An 18,752-nucleotide genomic window follows, 5' to 3' on the forward strand; every position below is an offset into this window, starting at 1 on the left:
AGTACTTTTAGAAAAATTGTAGAAAGAATTGTACATAAGGATCTTCAGAAAAGAACTGTGTGGGTTCTTTTCTTTATGTTCCATGTATGAATCCACATGTAAGATCTTTGATGTGGATACTAAAACAATCTAGATACTAAAACTATCTCAGAAGAGATAGGCAACATCTATGTCTATAACATTGTTCATGTAATTTACACTGTGGTTATATTATTATTTTCTTTGTAGCGTTTTCTTTGTTTACTGTTCTATTTCTGAAAAATTGGGGAGTTTTTGTAGTTAGACCTTTTTCTTTAAACATAGAATCTTTTGCTATGTTTTATTTTTCATGAAAAGAGTTAATGTTTGAAAAATGGAGAAATCAGATTTTCAGTGCTGCCCAATCCCAAACAAGACATTCTAAATTAATGAGTAAAGCTAGCAAAAAGCTGGTTGAAGTATTTACAAGAATGAGCACTTTTCCCAAGTGTTTTGCAAGAATTCAAAGGGGAAGGAAGCATTCAAAACATCCTTAGAGATCCTAGTTTACTTCTGGGTCATTTTCTCACAAATGTTTAATGTAATGAAAAGTGCTAGGAAAATGCAAAAGCTTTTTCTTCAGATTTTTTCAGTGTGGTGAACTCAGAGTCCTATTTTACTTTATGTTTCTTCAAATGAGTTTAATAAATCTTTGGCTAGCAAGCTTTAAGAAAACACCAAAGTGATACTAGGAAAAATTTAGGTGGGCTAGAATTCCAGCAGAAATGGAAAAGCAAGGGGAAGTTACTAACTTTACTAACTTTACAGTGACTAACAGAAAGGAAAAAGGCACATGCACTGAGCAGATCACATTGAGTAGCCTTTGCCTTCCCTCTGAGTTGCTTCCTTTACCACCTGGATCTAACAGGACTCATGCTTAGTTGTTGAGGGGTTTTATGTGAATCTTTGCATTCAGTCATCTTGGTTTGCATGTGCACATAAAAAGGTATATTTTTCTCTGCAAATTATCCATGTAAGGCAAACCAATCTAAATGTAACAGAAACTGGAAGAAAAAAAGTTGTCCAACTGCAAAAAGCATATCTGCATGAATTTGCCTTGGGTTTTTGCTCTTTATTACTGGGAGAAAAATACTGTAATAAGGTGTTTTATAAAAGTGTTTTGTTTTAAATAAATTTTCTCCTGTTTTCATTACTGCTTTGAAACTTCATTTGCTTTTATTGAGGGAATACAGACATGGATTTTCTGTGACAAATGCATAAATTCCTTAATGGTAATTCAGTTTGTGAAATGACTTGAGGCATCATGCACCAGAAAAAAATTAAGCTTTTATTCTTACTATCAGTATATGTTGAATACTATGATGATGCATCATATAAATTCTATTTGTTAGAAATTTTCATAGCTTTTTCCACTATTTCCCGTTAGAAAAATACTAAGAAGTAACTTGATCACTTGTACAAGTTTGAGTATAATCAACAGCTCTAAATTACCCAAACTTCAGTAATTAACTAAATCTATACATTATTTCTTGGATTGGGGTCACTATTTAGCACTTAGCAGGTTAGTCATTAAAAGAATTATTTTAAGGTTGCACTGCCACATCAGGAAGAGCAACAGTTCACCTGTGAGGTAGTATGAATTATGAAGGTCATACTGGTATATTATGCACACAAAACTAGTGTGTTCTGATACAAAAGTTTTCAAATCCAAGTGGAATTTTGTATGCATGTGGAAATTCAGGCACCTACAGTTGAAATTTTAAATTTTAACTTCAAATTTTAAGTCTTTGGCAAAAATAATAACAGATAATATTAGATTACTGCAGCTCTTCCAACAGATAGTCAAAAAACCCTGTGCAAATGTTTAAGTTTAACCACTATTAGATAAATTAACAATACAAGATTGTTTGAAGAACGTAATATCACGGTTCTTGGGAAATAAATTATAACTCCTGCAAGTAGTTAAGCAAGCAGTTTGAATGACATACCTTGAACCTCTTTGGTTGAGACCTCCACTGTGTAAAACAAAATCCATAAAATATACATGTCATTTTGTACATACAGTTGCAAAAAAAGAAGAAAAAAAAAGGAAAAATTATTTTTTACTTTTAAAATTATCTTTTTCTTTGGAAGGCACCTGAAGTACTTAAAGAAATTATCCTTTCTTATCTGCTGATATTCTTTTTGCTGATATTCAGTTATGTATTGCACAACATGAGCCCTCCTGGGTGCCTGCGTGACCCCTGTGATGCCTGGCAGGGCTACCACATTCCTCTATCTGAGCCCCAAGGGTAAGGACTGCTCCCAGAAAAGCCTCTGCTTCTCATAAGTTCATCAGCCCCACTGGCACGCAGCATGTGCTTAGTGCTTTGGAGGAGATCTAACACAGGCAGACAGTAGGGCAGTTTTCTTCTTGAGTGAAAATACTCTTATTAGGAACTATTTAATCCCCTAAAATGTAATTTTAAACTGAAAGAATATTTTGAACTTTAGAAAAATACATATATATAAAATAAATAATTGAGTGCCTTGTTTTTACCTGTCTAAAATTTGGGGTTCTTGGTCATGACAAATTCAGAAATATTATTCCAAATAACAGTAAGTCAGAATGGAAATTTAGAAAAAAATTATTCTGATTGCATTTCAGAAACTTAAACAAATGTGATTCCCAGGTGTCCACGTATTTCCTGCTTCCCACTTGCCTGTAAACAGAAAAATGGTGTGTAGGTTAACTCAAACTACCATTTTTTTAGTACAAGGTTCAGTGTAAAATGTGCTGGCTGACTGCCATGGGAAGCAAAAAGCTTGTAATTTCAATTACATGGTATTTCAAATAGAACAGGCCCTAATGTGGAAGGTGGGGATTAGACGTGGCAGCTGATATTGCAGCAGAGCTCTGAGAAGGCTTATTATTTTTACAGTGTCAAAACCCTGTGTTGACTAGCTCATCTTATGTCCTTGAACAGACTATGGAAGCTGAAAGATTAAACATTTGGTAAACTCTGTACAGAAAGTACATGTTGTGTGCAGAATCTTCAAACGAAATATTGCACAAAAACTTCCACTGCATGCAGAGTGTCTGTACTTGCCAGCTGCTTGGCCAGAGTGGAAGGGACATTTGCAAACAACTTCTTCAATAAAGAGGGGTTCTTTTTGTATTTGGAGGGATCTCTGTCGAATATGTCTATATAAAGATATTCAAGCTATTCAGCAAAGAAATGGTAGGTTGTGCATAAAAGCTAAGCACAGTTGTCTTCTTTCCGGTTTTACCTCCTGAAGTTACTCATAAAATTTTCACATGATTAGAAAAACTATGTAGAATGAAAAGTACAATAAAAACACTGTAGATATACTTACAACTTGGCAGGAACTAATTAACTGGATTTACCTCTTTTTCCTCATTTCATTGTGATTATACAATTCAGACAGTCTTTAAAAATGAAGAAGCATTTTCTCTTCTGAGGTGGTGACCTACTTAATTGCATTTCTGTTCCATTGTGGCATTCCCAGTAAGTTAAGGTATTTTCCAGAAGTTCAGGAAATCAATGATGAGAGGGATTATCTTTGGCCTTATTGTTTGGAATTTTTTATCTTAGCAGTAATTTGGCTAAGGGACTAAGGAAGAAACAAAGCATTAATGAATGTATGGTATGTGAAGAAATTATGATGATATATAAAGAAAGCCACATAAGAAGTAGACACATAGTTGACCTTAAAAGTTGACAAATATAACCCAAGGGCTTTGTTTCAACATATTTCTGGTGCAGAGAGACACTGCCTCACCTTGAAAGTTTGAAGGTGATGAACAGGGCCCAGAGTTGTTTCTGCTGTGGCGTTCAGTAATGAAGAGACTGAGGAGATGGTGTGTTTGCTGGCAACCCTTTCAAATTGCTGTGTTGCCCTGATGATTTAGTTGCCTTTCCTGAAAGGAATACTTCTTGCAGTGATAAAACAGTACTGGCAGAAGTGCTGCTTTGCAGAGATACTGTGCCAAATGTTCTGGTGATTTAAAGTAAATGCAACCCCCACTAACTAACTGGAACTGCTCAGAAGGTAAATCATTGAGGAATTTGTTCTGTTCCAATGTCCAAACATGGAGGAAGAGCTTGTGTGAAGGTGTATATCTGAGTTTCTTTAGACCTGCTGCTTTTATCTAATGCCTGCTACTTATTTCATTTAAGGTAAGACATGATATTTTGTAGTGTTTTACATAAAATTTTATATTTATATTCTACATAAAAAGGATCAGATTCATGATTCTAAATGAGAACACCACTCTTTTTATTGTTTTATCTATGTAAGTCTCAGACAGTTTGGACCTTGGACACTGTGGGTGTCAGACCTGGAGGTTCCCCAAGACAGAAACTCCTAAAAGACTCCTTAGCAGCAAAAGAACTTCAGACCATGGAAAAACACCTAGCTGGTATGTATGGTAGCAAGGGATCATAAAATGCCTAACAGCACTTACTGAGCTCTCTCTGCCAAGATTTTAGATGGAGGAAAAAATTATCTATCTCACATGCTGATGAAAACAGATGAAAAGTTAAACTTCCCTTTTTTCATTGAATAAAAACAACAAAATTATTGTTTTATTTGTAGGTGTAATGAACTTCACTGTAGTTACAGTAAGTACAGTACTTAAACAGTAATTAAACTGTGTTAAATTAAATAAACAGTTAAATACACTGTCAGACCACAGCACAATAATGCTCCTTTTCTTTTGTTTTCATGTTTCACTAAGACTTCTGCAGTAAGGAGGTGCCAATGCTTTATCTTATGTTAAACAGTCTTTAAAAACAGGCTGCAGTGAACATTTTGCTTGAGAATAGATTGCTTTGCAGGAAAAACTCACCTTGTTCATGAGACTTCTGGTTGAGTGAAGTCTGTTAATTTGTGTGCTGTGGAACATCTGCAACATCTTTGAGGGGGTAACCATTTCTGAAAAGTCAAACAAAAAAGTGTGTTTTTTTCAGCAAAAAATATGTTTTAGAGCTTTATAAAGGTTAATGAGGGATATCCTAAAAGGTAACTTGCAATTTATTCCTCTTTGTAATCAATATTTTCTATCTTCAGCTTTCATTATAATGTATTACATAGACCTATAGCATGATAGTCCTATATAATGCATGCTATTTGTCATATGGTGAAAGTAATGCTGAACTGGTATATAAAGAATGTATATGTAAAATGAAGGTAGAAATGAAATCTATCTGATCCCTCTTTCAAGACATTCAGAGAGTGAGGCAGAGAACTTTACACTTTCAGTGTGATTTTCTGAAAGACTTTGTATATGTATCTTGCCAATAACACTGTGTGAAAGGCTTAGGAACTGTATCTTCTTTTGAAAGAGATACAGCTCTTGTACTTCTTCTGCCTAGGGGCTGTTACAGCTGAAGTCAAGGCATAAGACAAAGCTGTAAGCACAGTGAGGGAAGCTCTTTAGAAAAAGGTTTGGCTCATAATGGGGCAAGAACTAAAAATAATGATATATAAAAATGAAGCTTTTTTAGGTGGTTTTTGTGTCTGACAGCAGAGATGCTGTCATTCAGATTTTTTTGGCAGGTTCAAAAAGCCTACAGCTATTAGAGCTGCAGCCACTGCCAAACTAGACTGAAAAATCCATGAGTCATCTCTCTAAGCTGAAACTGTCAGGAACATCTAGTGGGAACCAGGAGACCAGCAAACCAATCTGTGGTCATCAGGTTTCTGTATCGTAGCAGGGACCTGAATATTCCAGGGGCCTCTGCTACTGAGGTAGCACTTGTCTTCCCTTATGTTGCTGTAGTTATCACTCCGGAAGGGGTCAGGTAAAGATCTCCCTACTTCAGTTTACATCCTAACTGGTCTCACTTCCATGGTCATACAAACTATTCTTGTATGCAGTATGCTGTGAAACATGGAGTTCCTTTAGATATCCCTTGGCAAAGCTGACAGTAATAACTACAATATTCAATAAAATATGGAATTTTAAATACTTAATTGATTGTAAAATAACTTGCTACATTCACGAAGGCTCTGAGTTTCAGTCTGCTGTTGTGTGACCTACAAGGTCTTCTCTCTCACATCAGTGCTATTCCTGTTATTTGATTTTGGGCCTGTTATTTCAGTAATGCTGTAACATGAGGATCAGTTATTCTACCATTCAGTAATTTTTGTCTGGCTGAGAACTTCACTTGAAAATAGCCCAATTATTAGACACTGGGCTATTGTATTCCTAATAATTCATGTCTATTATAACACCAGTGCTGCTTGAGAAAATTATTCCCCTCACACACGAGCATAACATGATTTCCATGAAGAATCAGTTTGGAATACCTCAGATAATAATACTGCAGTTTTGCTTAGCCTTATTTGTCTTACACATTTGCAAGAGTTCATATGTCTGTGATATCAGCAAGTCTCCTTGTTTCACTTCTCTTACCAAGCGCACTGGAACCCATTAATTCTATGAAATGATTGCTTATCTAGACAGTCATTTCAGTGCCTGAGTTATGACTTGTATTACCTGCATAATGATGAAATATGGTCCCGTCTCAGATATACCTTCTTAAGGGGCCTGTTTTTCCCTTATGGACTATGTGCTGGATAAAACTCACTCCTAACATAAGGCATACTTTGGTGCCTGTGCCTAAATTAGGGACTAATACTGATTGCCAGCAACTGCCTCAGTACCTTGATATTTGAAAACAGCATTTTTACAGAATCAGATGTTGAAGCAATCAGTTTTCTTTTCCTTCTCTGCATATGGCTCTTAACTTTTTTGTCTAAGATCCAGTCTCTTATGTTACTGTGGCTACTTTATATCACATGCAAGTGGAGAATATTTTTTTTGGTAGTTGATTCCAGTATCTTACCAATTTGGTTTGTTACACTGATTCTGTGGTCTTTGGATACTTCTGGAATATATTTTATCACAAGAAGAACTGTTAAATAATAAACAGTTTTCAAGTGGATATGAATGATTTCCTTATTCTGCCATATTTTTAATGAAAACAAAATGACTTTGTGTTGCTCTGTTGCCTGTATTTTATTTCCCTTTAAATGATATCAACAAGGATTTAAAAAAATTCTAAGTTATAATTCAATTCTGTTATTTAATATGGATCTGATAATACCATAAAGCTGGGGATGTGTGATTTTTTTTTTCTTTCTGGTTGAAAGGCTTATATTAAAGCAAAATCAAACAGAGGATGTGTAAATAAAACTGAATAATTATGCTATAGAAACATGTTAATTATATATAGAGAAATGATTAGAATAATTGGTTTATCTGCAGGCTTGATTGCTACATGAAATTAAGGAAACGTGAGCTAGAATATTATGTTTATTTAACTCTTATTAGATCATTCAATATTCAGGTAATCTCTTCCCTGAATCACCACAGGGAAGTTAGAGGTCTGTAATTTTGCAAAGAAATAAGCTAAGCTGAATCTTTAAAAGAACATATTCTTCATTTGGTTTAAATCAAGTAGTCTGCAATATCATTTATTTGCCCCTGAATTTTTGACAGGCATGTTACAAGTTCTGCACCAAAATAGGAGTGGCCAGCAGGTCAAGGGAGGTGATTCTCCGCCTCTACTCCACCTTTGTGAGGCCCTACCTGGAGTGTTGCGTTGAACTCGGGGGCCCCCAACATAAGAAGAATGGGGACCTGTTTGAGTGGGTCCAGAGAAGGGCCACGAAGATGATCAGAAGGTTGGAGCATCTCGCCTGCAAAGACAGGCTGAGACAGTTGGAGCTGTTCAGAAGAGAAGGATCTGGGTAGACCCGAGAGCAGCCTTCCAGTACCAAAGATTGCTGCAGAGGGACTTTTTATGAGTGCATGTAGTGGTAGGACAAGGAGGAAAGGTTTTAAACTAAAAGAGCAGAGATTTAGATTTGTGGATGTCCTGTCCCTGACAGTGTTCAAGGCCAGGTGTGATGGGGCCCTGAGCAATATGACTTAGTGGAAGGCATCCCTGCCCATAACCGGGGGTTCGGAACTAGATGACCTTAAAGATTTATTTCAGCCCAATCATTCTATGATTTTATGAAGTTCCAAAGTTGAGAGCATAATGGAAGGATATTTCAAGATGTAATAATTTCAAAATGGAAATAATTAATTTTAAGGGGTCAGCAAGGAATCAGTTAGAAATATTCTTAACTGTGTGCTAGAAACAATAACTATGTTTTGAAATTTGCTAACAGCTAAACATTTTATCTTTTAAAAGTTGAGAGACACTTTTATCTGAGGATTTCACAATTATTTCAGTTTTACTAGCTTTTCTATTAATAGCATTTGAATTGTGTGGAATATGTTGTATTAGGCTAGTAACATGAAATTGGCATAGCTTATTTTCCTGTTTTCAAGGTATTATTATAAAATAAGTTAATGTTTAAGGCAGCATATCTTTAATTATTTAACAAACAGCATTCCTTTTATATCTACTGGTAAACATGTGAAAGAAAATCTTATTTTCCAATATGTGGTTTAGAATCTGTTTCTTTTAGGACTTTGAGAACCTGAAATCATTGTTATCAAAATAAAATATTAAATGCTTAATTTATATGAGCTCCCTTAATAGGTGTTTAAATCAGTACAGCCCTTCTGATTTACAGCTTCTGGGACTGTGACTTGTGCAGTTTAATGGGAAATGATGTTGCTATTCTAAAGATAATCAACTGTTTCTATGAAAACCAAGATACAGTAGAGTACATGCCAATGAAAGTGAAAATTCGTAACAGTAGTGTAAGATAAAATAAACTTGATTAAACTGTTTCTTAAGCTCTACATTTCTACTTGCAAGGACTTTCAGTATGTTAGCAATGCCACCCTTACCTGACTTTGGTGGCTATATATTATTTAATTCATTAGAAGCATTAATATTATTTAAATTAATTCAGGAAACACTTTTCATCACCACCCCTGATCTGTTGTGGTTTTAAATAAGATCTCATTTTTTATAGCTGTGTGAGAGGTAGGGATTGGACCACCAAATGGCAGTCACCTTTTCTCCTTGGATTCTAGATGTTGGTGACACCATCACATGCTGTGCCATTGACAGTAGGCCAGAACACAAAATTCAGGTTCAAACAGGATCACAGATCCAGATGAGCAAAAGCTCAAGGGTTATTTCCCCCAGAGTTTTGGTTGGGCAGTAGACAGCAAGGCCAGAAGCTAAAGTTTTGCCTTGAACCAGTTTTGGATTGCGCTTTACTTCAGGTGAGGATGGCAAGTTTATGTCACAGTTCCATCTTGATTTGATACTAATCTTGGCAAAAGGCATAGAGAGATAACTTTGATGAAACAAGAGGGATTTTTATAGGTTGTATTGACGTTCAATGAAGTGGTAATGTTTCAATTCCGCGGGATAGCTGTGTCTGCAGTAAATAAACTTTAGGGAAATGCTTGCCAAAAACATGTGAACTGTAAATTCTGTTGCCTTTTATTTTAAACATGAATAGGTTTTCTCCTCACGGCTTCAGATTGTCACTTATGTTGAAGAAAATCATTAAGGGTTTTAAACTAGAGAGGAATAGACAGTGAGTTTCTTTTCTTTCTGTTTTGTTTGTGTGTGTGCACAGACATTGAGAAGGACCTAGCATTATGGGAAGAAGCAAGGCTCTCAAGAAGCCCTGGTGTCCAGCATCACAGTGTAGTTACATCTGACAATCAAAGCAATCTTCAAGCTTCACAGGGCCAAACCCCAAGGCCTCAGGTGCCAACTCCGACAGGGAAGAACATTCAGCTCCAAGGAAACAAATCACCACCGCTGCCCACCAACAGCAGAACACAGGTCTCCAGTGTTGCAAACAGTAGACCGTCCACACCTGGTGCAAAAACCAACAGGCCATCAACTCCAGGGAGCAGACCTGTGACTCCAAATAGCTTGTTGTCACGGCCTCTTGTCCCTAGCAACCAAGGAAATAGGGAAAGCATCATTAGTATACAAAGAAGCAGATCTTTGACATCTAAGAGCCAAATCGGGAGGACCCTCAGTGCTGCTTCAGGGCTCTCTGTGCAAGTGAGTGGAGACGTTGTTGGAACTGTCACTACTCAGAGAAACAGTTTATCAGAAGTAAGATTTTCAATTTAATGTCTTGGCTATGTTTAATAGCATGAATATGAAATTGCATTTTATGTTCAAAATAACATCGGTATACCTAATGTAACCTACTGTGCTGAAAAGAACTTGAAATATAATGATGAGAAAATTAGCAAGGAAATACTGCTCAGCTTTGAGAGGTACAGATTAGAGAATGTCAGTATTATTAGAGAAATCATACTGAAACACTTGTGCTCCCCAAATTTACCATGAGCTGTGTAGGGTTTTGCCTGTATGATGCATACCAGTTTTGTTAGCCTTACAGTTTCTAAGAGGTGTGTACCTCTGGAATATTAAACACAACTTTATCTGCATACCTCTGGAATATTAAACACAACTTTATCTTATCTTTATGTTCCAGGGTATCTTTTTCCTGCCACACTGGCAGTGCATGATATTTCCTTGGTCTAATTTTTATTTCATTTTTTGGGCCCATTGGAATGATTAGTTAGGCATCTCTCAATGGACAAATTTTTCCATAGCACCAAACTGAATTGCAAGAGAAAATGTCTAACATTCTTGAATCATTGTCTAGTACTATGTGCATTAACTGCTGATTTACAGTATAAAAACTTCCATTCTATATTATTTGCTTTTACAGGATTAATCTTTGTTTAATACAGAACAGAACAAAAAATTAAAGTACCTTGTAAATTCTGAGTAGGATTCTCCTCTGCTAACCTTAGCTGCCTTAAAGATAACTTCAGTGTGTAGGCAGTGGAAATAAAAGCACCTGTGAAAAAATAGCCCTGCTGTCTATCTCAGATACATGCCTTACAAAGGTGAGTCTTTTCTCAGGATATGCTGGTCCTTCTATACTGACTTGAGAAGGAACTATATGTCTAGATTGGTAATTTTTAAATGGTGGGATATGTTGGATTCCACCATTATTATCAACCTCTTTGTAACCCATTTGTCAAAGCCTGGAGACCTTTTTTCAAAGTCCGAAAATAATATCATACCTTTAGATAATTGTTTCTGTGAAGTATTATCTGTTTTAATAATCTGTTGGATGTGACATTTGACACAATGTATTATTAGTCTAATGACTTCTAAGGAAAATTTAAAATGTTGTTCATAATAATGTTGTTTAGAGATGCTTGTAGGAAAGTTAGAGGTTTGATACTTAATGTAATCCTGCAGTTAATTATATGGCCTTCATTATTTGTTGTGAGAGAAAGGAAATAAGGCACAGATTAATCCAAAACTAAAGAATTTGGGGAAGGAATCGTACTTAAATTTGATGGTGAAAAAAATCCTCATTATTTTGGTGTTTGAATGGCAGCGCACTAATCCCATCACTCGAGCTACTTCTTCACGTAGAATTGAATATCTAACTTAAGGACATGAAGACATGATGACTGAAGGTGACTACAGTTCTGTTGAAAGTGTCTTCACTGCCAACTGATATATTTTGAAACCATAAGTTTTCCATGGAAAAAATATAAGTAATTGTAACACGTTTATTTTTTGACAGAAAAAAAAATCCCTCTGTCTTCTGTTTTGAGGTATGTGATGTGTTTCTGTGTTAGAATTTTCTCACATACCAGAAAATGAGAATTAAAAATACTTTTAAACTAAAAATGTTCAGAAGACATGACGGGTTTAATTATCTCCCACTAAATTCTTCACTCCTCTTTTTCTTTCTTTTTAAGCAACCTTGTTCTTTAGTGATACATAGTCATGAGATACCAACTAGAATTCTTGTATATACTCCTGAAAATATATGTATGTAATGAGCACTGCATCTCTGCTGAGGAACATTCAGTCTGTCCATCACTTCTCATCTTTCCTGTAACAAGGCAGGGAATTAAAAATGCTTTCTTCCACAGCCTTTCTGTACTTATACTAATAAGAACCAAGAGTCACATTTCATTTGCTGTGTCTTATTACTTCTATTTGCTTATAGCTCTTATAATAAGTGTCCTGTTATACTTTTCATATATATGTATATATGTGTCTCAAGAACTTCAGGAAGTGAGCGTTATTATTACCCTGTTTTCCATTTAGAATAGCACGTCCAGCTTTAGCCAGCAATCCCACTTTAAAGCTGATGTTAAATCTCAGCATTTCTATGTCAGTTTTTATCCTCTGTTATAATTCCTTCTAGAAGTGACAAATTCTGTTCTTTCTCTTTACTCCCTGGGTACAATAGTACCTTGGCTGCTAGTAAGCCAGCTCAAACCCTATTTATCCTTTCCTGACATGCACGAGTGACCTTTGACATAATGGAAACTCAACTTGGGACTAGCTCTGCTTCCAAATGGAAAACTGCTAATATGACACGTTCATACTGAAGACCTGCCTCTGCCATGTTGTAAAGGCCCTTGGATATCAGGAAGTAGATGATGGAGGTCTGGCCAATCTGCCACTCCTAACCTCTTCTTTGGAGTGTTATGCTAGAAGCTTTGTGAGCTCTTTTAAGCTGTCTTTGCCCACTGAAGTTCCTGGTCACTTAGAGGAGTGCATTTAGACAGAACATACCCAGGAAATATCCCTGTCTGGTGACACTTTTTGCCATGTTAGAGGTTTTCTCCTATTTTTGACCATGTGATTTCATTTTCTTGTGTCACAGCTTCTCTCTGACCATGCAGACGTATTTTAAAAAGGCAGTGGTGGCCTGGGAGAAGAGAAAAAGAAGAGTTCTGTCTTTGTACTTTTACAGATCACAAATATATAAAACTCAAGGCTGATGCTGTAATTTATTTTGCGACTTTCATTGTAGGTTTTGTATCCTCTACCTGTATAAAACCGGTAAAATAAAAGAAGGGAAATTGCTTTTATTCTTCTTAGCCTTACGGTGTCAACTGGGTATTTCTACTAGGTGTAAATACACTTTGGTTATATCGCCAATCCTACAGAAGAAGCTATGATAAGATATTGCAAATAATTCTGCTTCCTTACTCTTAGGTGATGTTAATGGAATTAACCAGTACAACATTGATGCATATTTACGAGAATAAGTCAGTTGAAAGGAAGTGATTGTTGGACACCCAGAACATGTTTTACCATAAGGAACTTGAATTGTTTATTTATTTGTTTGTTTGTCAGGAATTTTAGCGTATCTCTCAATGCCTTATGTATTCTAGATTGTAATGTGTTTCAGAGTAATATAACAAGTCTAAAATAGAAAAATATTACTAATACAGTTCAAAGTTCTTAAGTTTTAGTAAAGTTCATGCTGCAGCGTGGGTGGTTTAATCTTGTTATAGCACAAATCTTAAATAATTTGGCAAGTACTTAACATATCAGCTGTTAAGAAAGTTTTGGGCTTTTTTAGTGCTTAAAGACTTATAATGATCTGAGATTTTGTGGACAAGTTTCTGCCTCCTGGCACACACAGTATTACTAACTTCTAGCAGGTGTGTTTTATTATCAACTCTGTTCAAGGCTGAATTGAATTATAGGAAACAAATGCTACCTAGAGAAATAGTTTTATTATCTCTATAAAGCTAATAAATCAGAGTTCCAAATCCTTTGGCAGAGATAGTTTTATGCATATACTTAATCCTTTGGTGTTTTGTATAAATTGGCAAAGGAATGTTGAATCCTGCTTATCTCTTTAGGATGGATTCCATTAAAATGACACAATTCTGTGATATTATCAATAGCTGTTGAGATGAAAATACTACTGATTCCCTTGGTTGCCATTTCATTTGCTGAACACTTGGAATTTTACAATCATTTTATTTATTCAGATAACTTAAAATTGTATTCAGCAATCTTTATTGGTCTGTCATTGTTAAGAGAAGGAATTTTCACCTTATTTGAACATAGCATTGATTCACAAAATTTTTACTCCTACTTAGTGGAATATAGATCATACCTTGTGATGAAGACTCTCTTTTTGGTCAGATACTTTCATTCTGTTCTGCTGCCCGGCTCAGGTCCTTGCTCTGTGTTTTTGGAAGATTAAAAACTATGCAGATGAGTGTGAGCACCACTTCCCCTACTGCAAGAATCCTGTTCCATGAAACAAAACAAGTTCAGTGCTGTAGTCAGCAACCTTCTTGAGCACAGCACATCTGAAATGACAATACATGAGTAAGGCCTGGACCTCCCGCCTGAGCTTACTGTTGGGCCATGGCAGCAGCCTTTGTGGAATTTTTTAACAGATTGCTAACAGAATTAATAATTTACTCCCAGTGAGTTAGATCTTGATTGAACTGTCTTCAGTCTCCACAAACTGATTTGAACAAGCCTGGTTTCTGTTTTTAAATCAGATAGCCTAAGAATAAAATTTATTCTGTAGTACTATTTAAGTATGTAGATTCTGGTTCTCAGCTGATGTAAGAGAATATAGGGCTATTACCCCCCATTTTTTTCAAGAACTTATAAAAATCTGGCCAGTAATTTTATGATATCTGGCCAGTGTTTTAAGTTTTCTTTTAGAGACTAGACTTGCATGTTTGAACTGCTTTTTCAAATAAAAATGTGCATTCCAGTCTCATCTCTTCCCTTGAATAGTGCAAAGGAATGTGTCAGAGTGTTTTGTGTGTCTGTATGTGTACATGCTCACATACATATGTGTATGTGTGTGCATGGAAAAATATTTTTATATATATACATATATACATTATATTAAAAAGGAGACAATTTTAAAACATTTTAAAAATCATATATTCAGCTGGCTTTTTTAACTGTGTAAAACATTTGTATTTTGATGTTTTATGGTATCTTGGAGACAAGGGTTTCCATACTGTTTTTCCTTCCTAAGTTTACTTATTCTCCAATAAAACCATCAAGTTTCAGGTTCTTGTTCTTATTAAATTAGAATCAGTGAAAGTTTCAACAAATCAAAACTTCTCTTAAGCAAATCATGTTTGAAGTGTCTATGCAGTCCAAAGACTGCAGGGACAGATGGAATATCTCCAGTTTTGTTCTGTGTCACTACATTTCCAAGGAGAGTATGTATATATCTGTCATATCGGGGTCTATAGCAGATAGATAGCTAAAGAAACCCCTTCTTCACCCCTCAAATAGTAATTAAATGCTATAATTGCTAAGGAGCCTGCATATCCTCTATATTCAGGTTTTATTTCATAGCAAGGGTTTTTTTAATAAAAGGCTTTCTCCTCTCCAGTTAATTGAGGCTAGAATATTTGCTACAGTCTGCATTTAGAATAGTTGTTTGTCATTTTATCTAAAATCTGTTTGTGGCAGGATGCATTCTTACTACAGCTTCAACTTGCTAATCAACCTTGGATATTGCTGAGTGACACAGAAAGTGAAGGAGTGGAAGCTGACCAAGACAAATGTAAGTATATTTGTTAGAATCAGATAGTATGTAAAAACCCCTCAGACTTAACTTCTCTTTTCCATATCTTCAAATGCTGTGGAGATGTCGTGCCTGCTCAGAGCAATTTTTCTCAAAAGTGCCAGTTGTTCATTTGTCTTAGGGCTGAACTTTATAGGATTGATTTACCAAAGCTTTCCTATAGTCACCGAAAAATGACAAAATGATCACAGACCACAGTTTACTTAAGCTAAGTGAAACAATTTCTCCTGATGTGTTAAAGTAGCTGTTCCAGAAGTAACATGAAGTTGAAATAGATACTCTGTTTAATAAATATATATTCACCAGCTTAAAGAAACAATGTAAAACCCCTCTGCTCTGAGAAGTAGAGCCTCCCTCCTTAGGCCTGTAACTCCATTATCTCTATTTTACCTGTATTCTTTTTAATTCGTCTGTATAGAAAAAAGAAAAGTTCTTAATCATACAAGTAATCCTTAATATCTTACACTCTTTAAGCATTTGCCTGATCATGCAAGTGAAGGTCAGCAGGATCACAACCTAAATGACAGAACAAGTAACAACAAGTAACAGGCTATAAAGTGCAATATGTTCAAACTGTGGCAAGTTCTCTCTGCCTACAAGGTACTTGTAAATAATCTTACTGAAAACATTAACTGTTTCACATATTCTTTTTTAATTCACAGTAGTTTTGTGATCTGCAAAGGTGAATATGCAAACTGTTTCCTAACATATTTTAGGTGATATACTTGAAAAGAACACATGATTTAATCAGCATGTTTAGAAAACTCAATACATTCAACTAAAACTGGTTTAAACATGATAGTTAACATATGAAAAAGACAAATTCTTCACAGAATGGAATAGTTCTGTAAGGGATTAATGATTAATAATAATCATGCCAGATAAGCAGAATGTATTTTTAAATTATGCCACTTTAAAAATATATACTATATATAATATATACTCGTATATCAGTTTCACAGATTCATACATAGCCCAGAGTTTGACTGGGAAATTTGGATTTACACAATGGGATACTGAAGAGCATGTCCCAGGTTTCTTGAATACACAGTGTTAAAATGAGGCTCTGTGTGTCCAGCTGATTTTAGTCCAAAGCCAGTAAGTCCAGTTTGACTTGCAACTGAGCCTTTCAGTTATCTTTGGGCTGAAGCTCACCTTAGGTGGCCCAAGGTAGACTCTGGAACCTGCCTTTTCTGTTCATGCAATTTTTCCTTGGTATTTTCTGTAATGAATTTACAATCCCACAAACATTGGTAGGACTGACTGTGCACACACAAACTGGTGCCAATTATGTGATCAGGGAGACTGATGCTTCAGGACATATCAGATACACAACATGGTTCTTTTATAGCTCCTATACTTGAATTGCGTGAATGTGAGGACTTCTGACCACCCAAGATCCTGCACTATCATATTCCAAGAATCCTGGTAGGTCATTGTCACTGCCCAGTGTAACAAAGTGGTAAATTATAGATAAAAGTTTCAGTCCCACAATCAAATCATTAGAGATGATAGTTGCCTAACTAATAACAATTGTTTTTGCTGGATCTGATGGCACTGAGAAGAGAGAAGGGAAAGAAGGTAAGCTATAGTTTCTAACCAGAAGTTAAAGAATGCAGTTAAGGACATGATCCAAATGCCTCTTGAATGAACAGTGACAGACTTCGGGTATTGACCACCTCCCTAGGAAGCCCTTTTTAGTGTTTCACCACCCTCCCAGTAAATAAATGCTTCCTAATGTTCAATCTGAACCTCCCCTGGCAGAGTTTTGAGCCATTGCCATGTGTTCTGTCACTGGATAGCAGGAAGAGATTAGCGCCTCCCTCTCCACTTCCTCTTTTCAGGAAGCTGTGAAGAGCAATGAGGTCACCCCTGAGCCTCCTTTTCTCCAAACTAAACAAGCCCAAAGTCCTTAGCCACACCTCATAGGTAATTCCTTCCAGCCCTTTCTCCAGCTTTGTTGCCCTCTGGAAACATTCAAGGAACCTTCACATCTTAAATTGTGGGGCCGAGAACTGCACACAGTGTTTCAGGTGAGGCTGCAGCAATACTGAACACAGCAGGATAATCACCTGTTTTGAGCAGCTCGTGACGCTGTGTTTGATGGACTCCGGGACAGGGTTTGCCCTCTTGGCTTCAGGACACACTGCCAACTCCTACCGAGCCTGCTGCTGACCAGCATCCCCAGATCCCTTTCTGCAGGGACGCTCTCCAGCCACTCCTCTCCCAGTTTGTACTTGTGCCTGCCATTAGTCTGTCCCAGGTGCAGAATATGGTATTTCATCTTGTTAAATTCCATGCTATTAATCACTGCCCAATGCTCCAATCTATCTAGATCCCTCTGCAAGGCCTCTTGTCCCTCAAGAGAGTCAGCAGCACCTCCCAGTTTGGTATCATCAGCAAACTTGGTAATAGTGCATTCAACTCCTGCCTGCAGGTTGTTGATAAATGTATTGAACAGAACTGGCCCTAAAATTGAGCCCTGAGGAACACCTCTGGTGACCAGTCACCAGCCAGATGTAGCCCCATTCACTACAACCCTTTGAGCTCTGCCCTTCAGCCAGTTCTTCACCCAGCACACCGTGAGCCCCCTCATCCCACATCTGGACAAGTTGTCTGGAAGGATGCTGTGAGGGGCAGTGTCAGAAGCCTTACTAAAATCCAGAAAAACTGCATCCACCAACTTTCATTCATCCACTGGGTGGGTGACCTTTTCATAGAAGGATATCAAATTAGTTGAACAGGACTTTTCCTTTGTGAACCCCTGTTGACTCCAGTTAACTGCAGTGTAATTAGCTCATGCACCCTCTATAGGAGGTCACTGTTCCTACTAATATAACTAAAGGAATAGAACAAAAATCCTTTATCAAAGTAATACTTTCTGTATCTGAAATCTAATAGTGATGACTGTTATTAAAAATAACTGTGTTATCATCCCCATTTGAGATTATGTGCTAGTGTCGTGGGCAAGAAAGTGCAGAACTGACACCACTGACAAAGGAGAGGCTGCAAATTCCTGGTTGTAAAGTGGAGTCAGTAAGGGGCTTGATGTACTTGGTGATGCCAGTGCTTGTAGGTAGAGCAGCTGGCAAGATTACACATAATTTTTCACCCTAAAGTAATAAATCTGTGTGAATGTTGTGTGTGTGATTTAGTGTTGAAAGGGCCCAGGAGTTCATAATTTGTGAGTTCGAGCAGAAGAGCTGCAAAATTAATCTTTACAATAGCAACACCTGTTCTTTGACTCAGCTTTTAATAAATTAGATGCAGTTATTATTTATCACATTCTTTGATTACTTTGAGATAATAGCAGCCAGGTGTAAAACTAGTTTTTGGTAGTGGAAAAACTAACAAGTCAAAAAGAAAAGCTGTTTGGGTCACCTTGAGTTCTTATAAATTAATACCTTCTG

The 18,752-nt window shown here is 36.5% G+C and overlaps 1 protein-coding gene and 1 long non-coding RNA gene across 7 annotated transcripts in view; one reads left to right on the plus strand and one right to left on the minus strand.

Moving 5' to 3' along the window:
• LOC127461570 (uncharacterized) overlaps positions 1 to 18,752 on the minus strand; it is a 364,419-nt gene that overhangs the window by 160,308 nt on the left and 185,359 nt on the right. The window lies entirely within an intron of this gene.
• The window catches only part of CUNH8orf34 (chromosome unknown C8orf34 homolog), a 148,603-nt gene that overhangs the window by 121,204 nt on the left and 8,647 nt on the right, over positions 1 to 18,752 (plus strand). Inside the window, exons 11-14 of one of the 6 annotated variants that reach the window (XM_051768811.1) lie at positions 4,282 to 4,402; positions 9,544 to 10,037; positions 15,228 to 15,321; positions 17,187 to 17,203. In XM_051768811.1, the coding sequence (XP_051624771.1) occupies positions 4,282 to 4,402; positions 9,544 to 10,037; positions 15,228 to 15,321; positions 17,187 to 17,188 (711 nt within the window). In that variant the 3' untranslated portion in view covers positions 17,189 to 17,203. Of the gene's footprint in view, positions 1 to 4,281; positions 4,403 to 9,543; positions 10,038 to 15,227; positions 15,422 to 15,816; positions 16,087 to 17,186; positions 17,204 to 18,752 lie in introns of those variants that run through there. The other 5 variants (XM_051768792.1, XM_051768801.1, XM_051768822.1 and 2 more) reach the window with 5 other exon arrangements.

Source organism: Manacus candei, unplaced genomic scaffold, assembly GCF_025592945.1.
Source record: "Manacus candei isolate 608988 ecotype Guabito, Panama unplaced genomic scaffold, ASM2559294v1 h1tg000008l, whole genome shotgun sequence".
NCBI lineage: Eukaryota > Metazoa > Chordata > Aves > Passeriformes > Pipridae > Manacus > Manacus candei.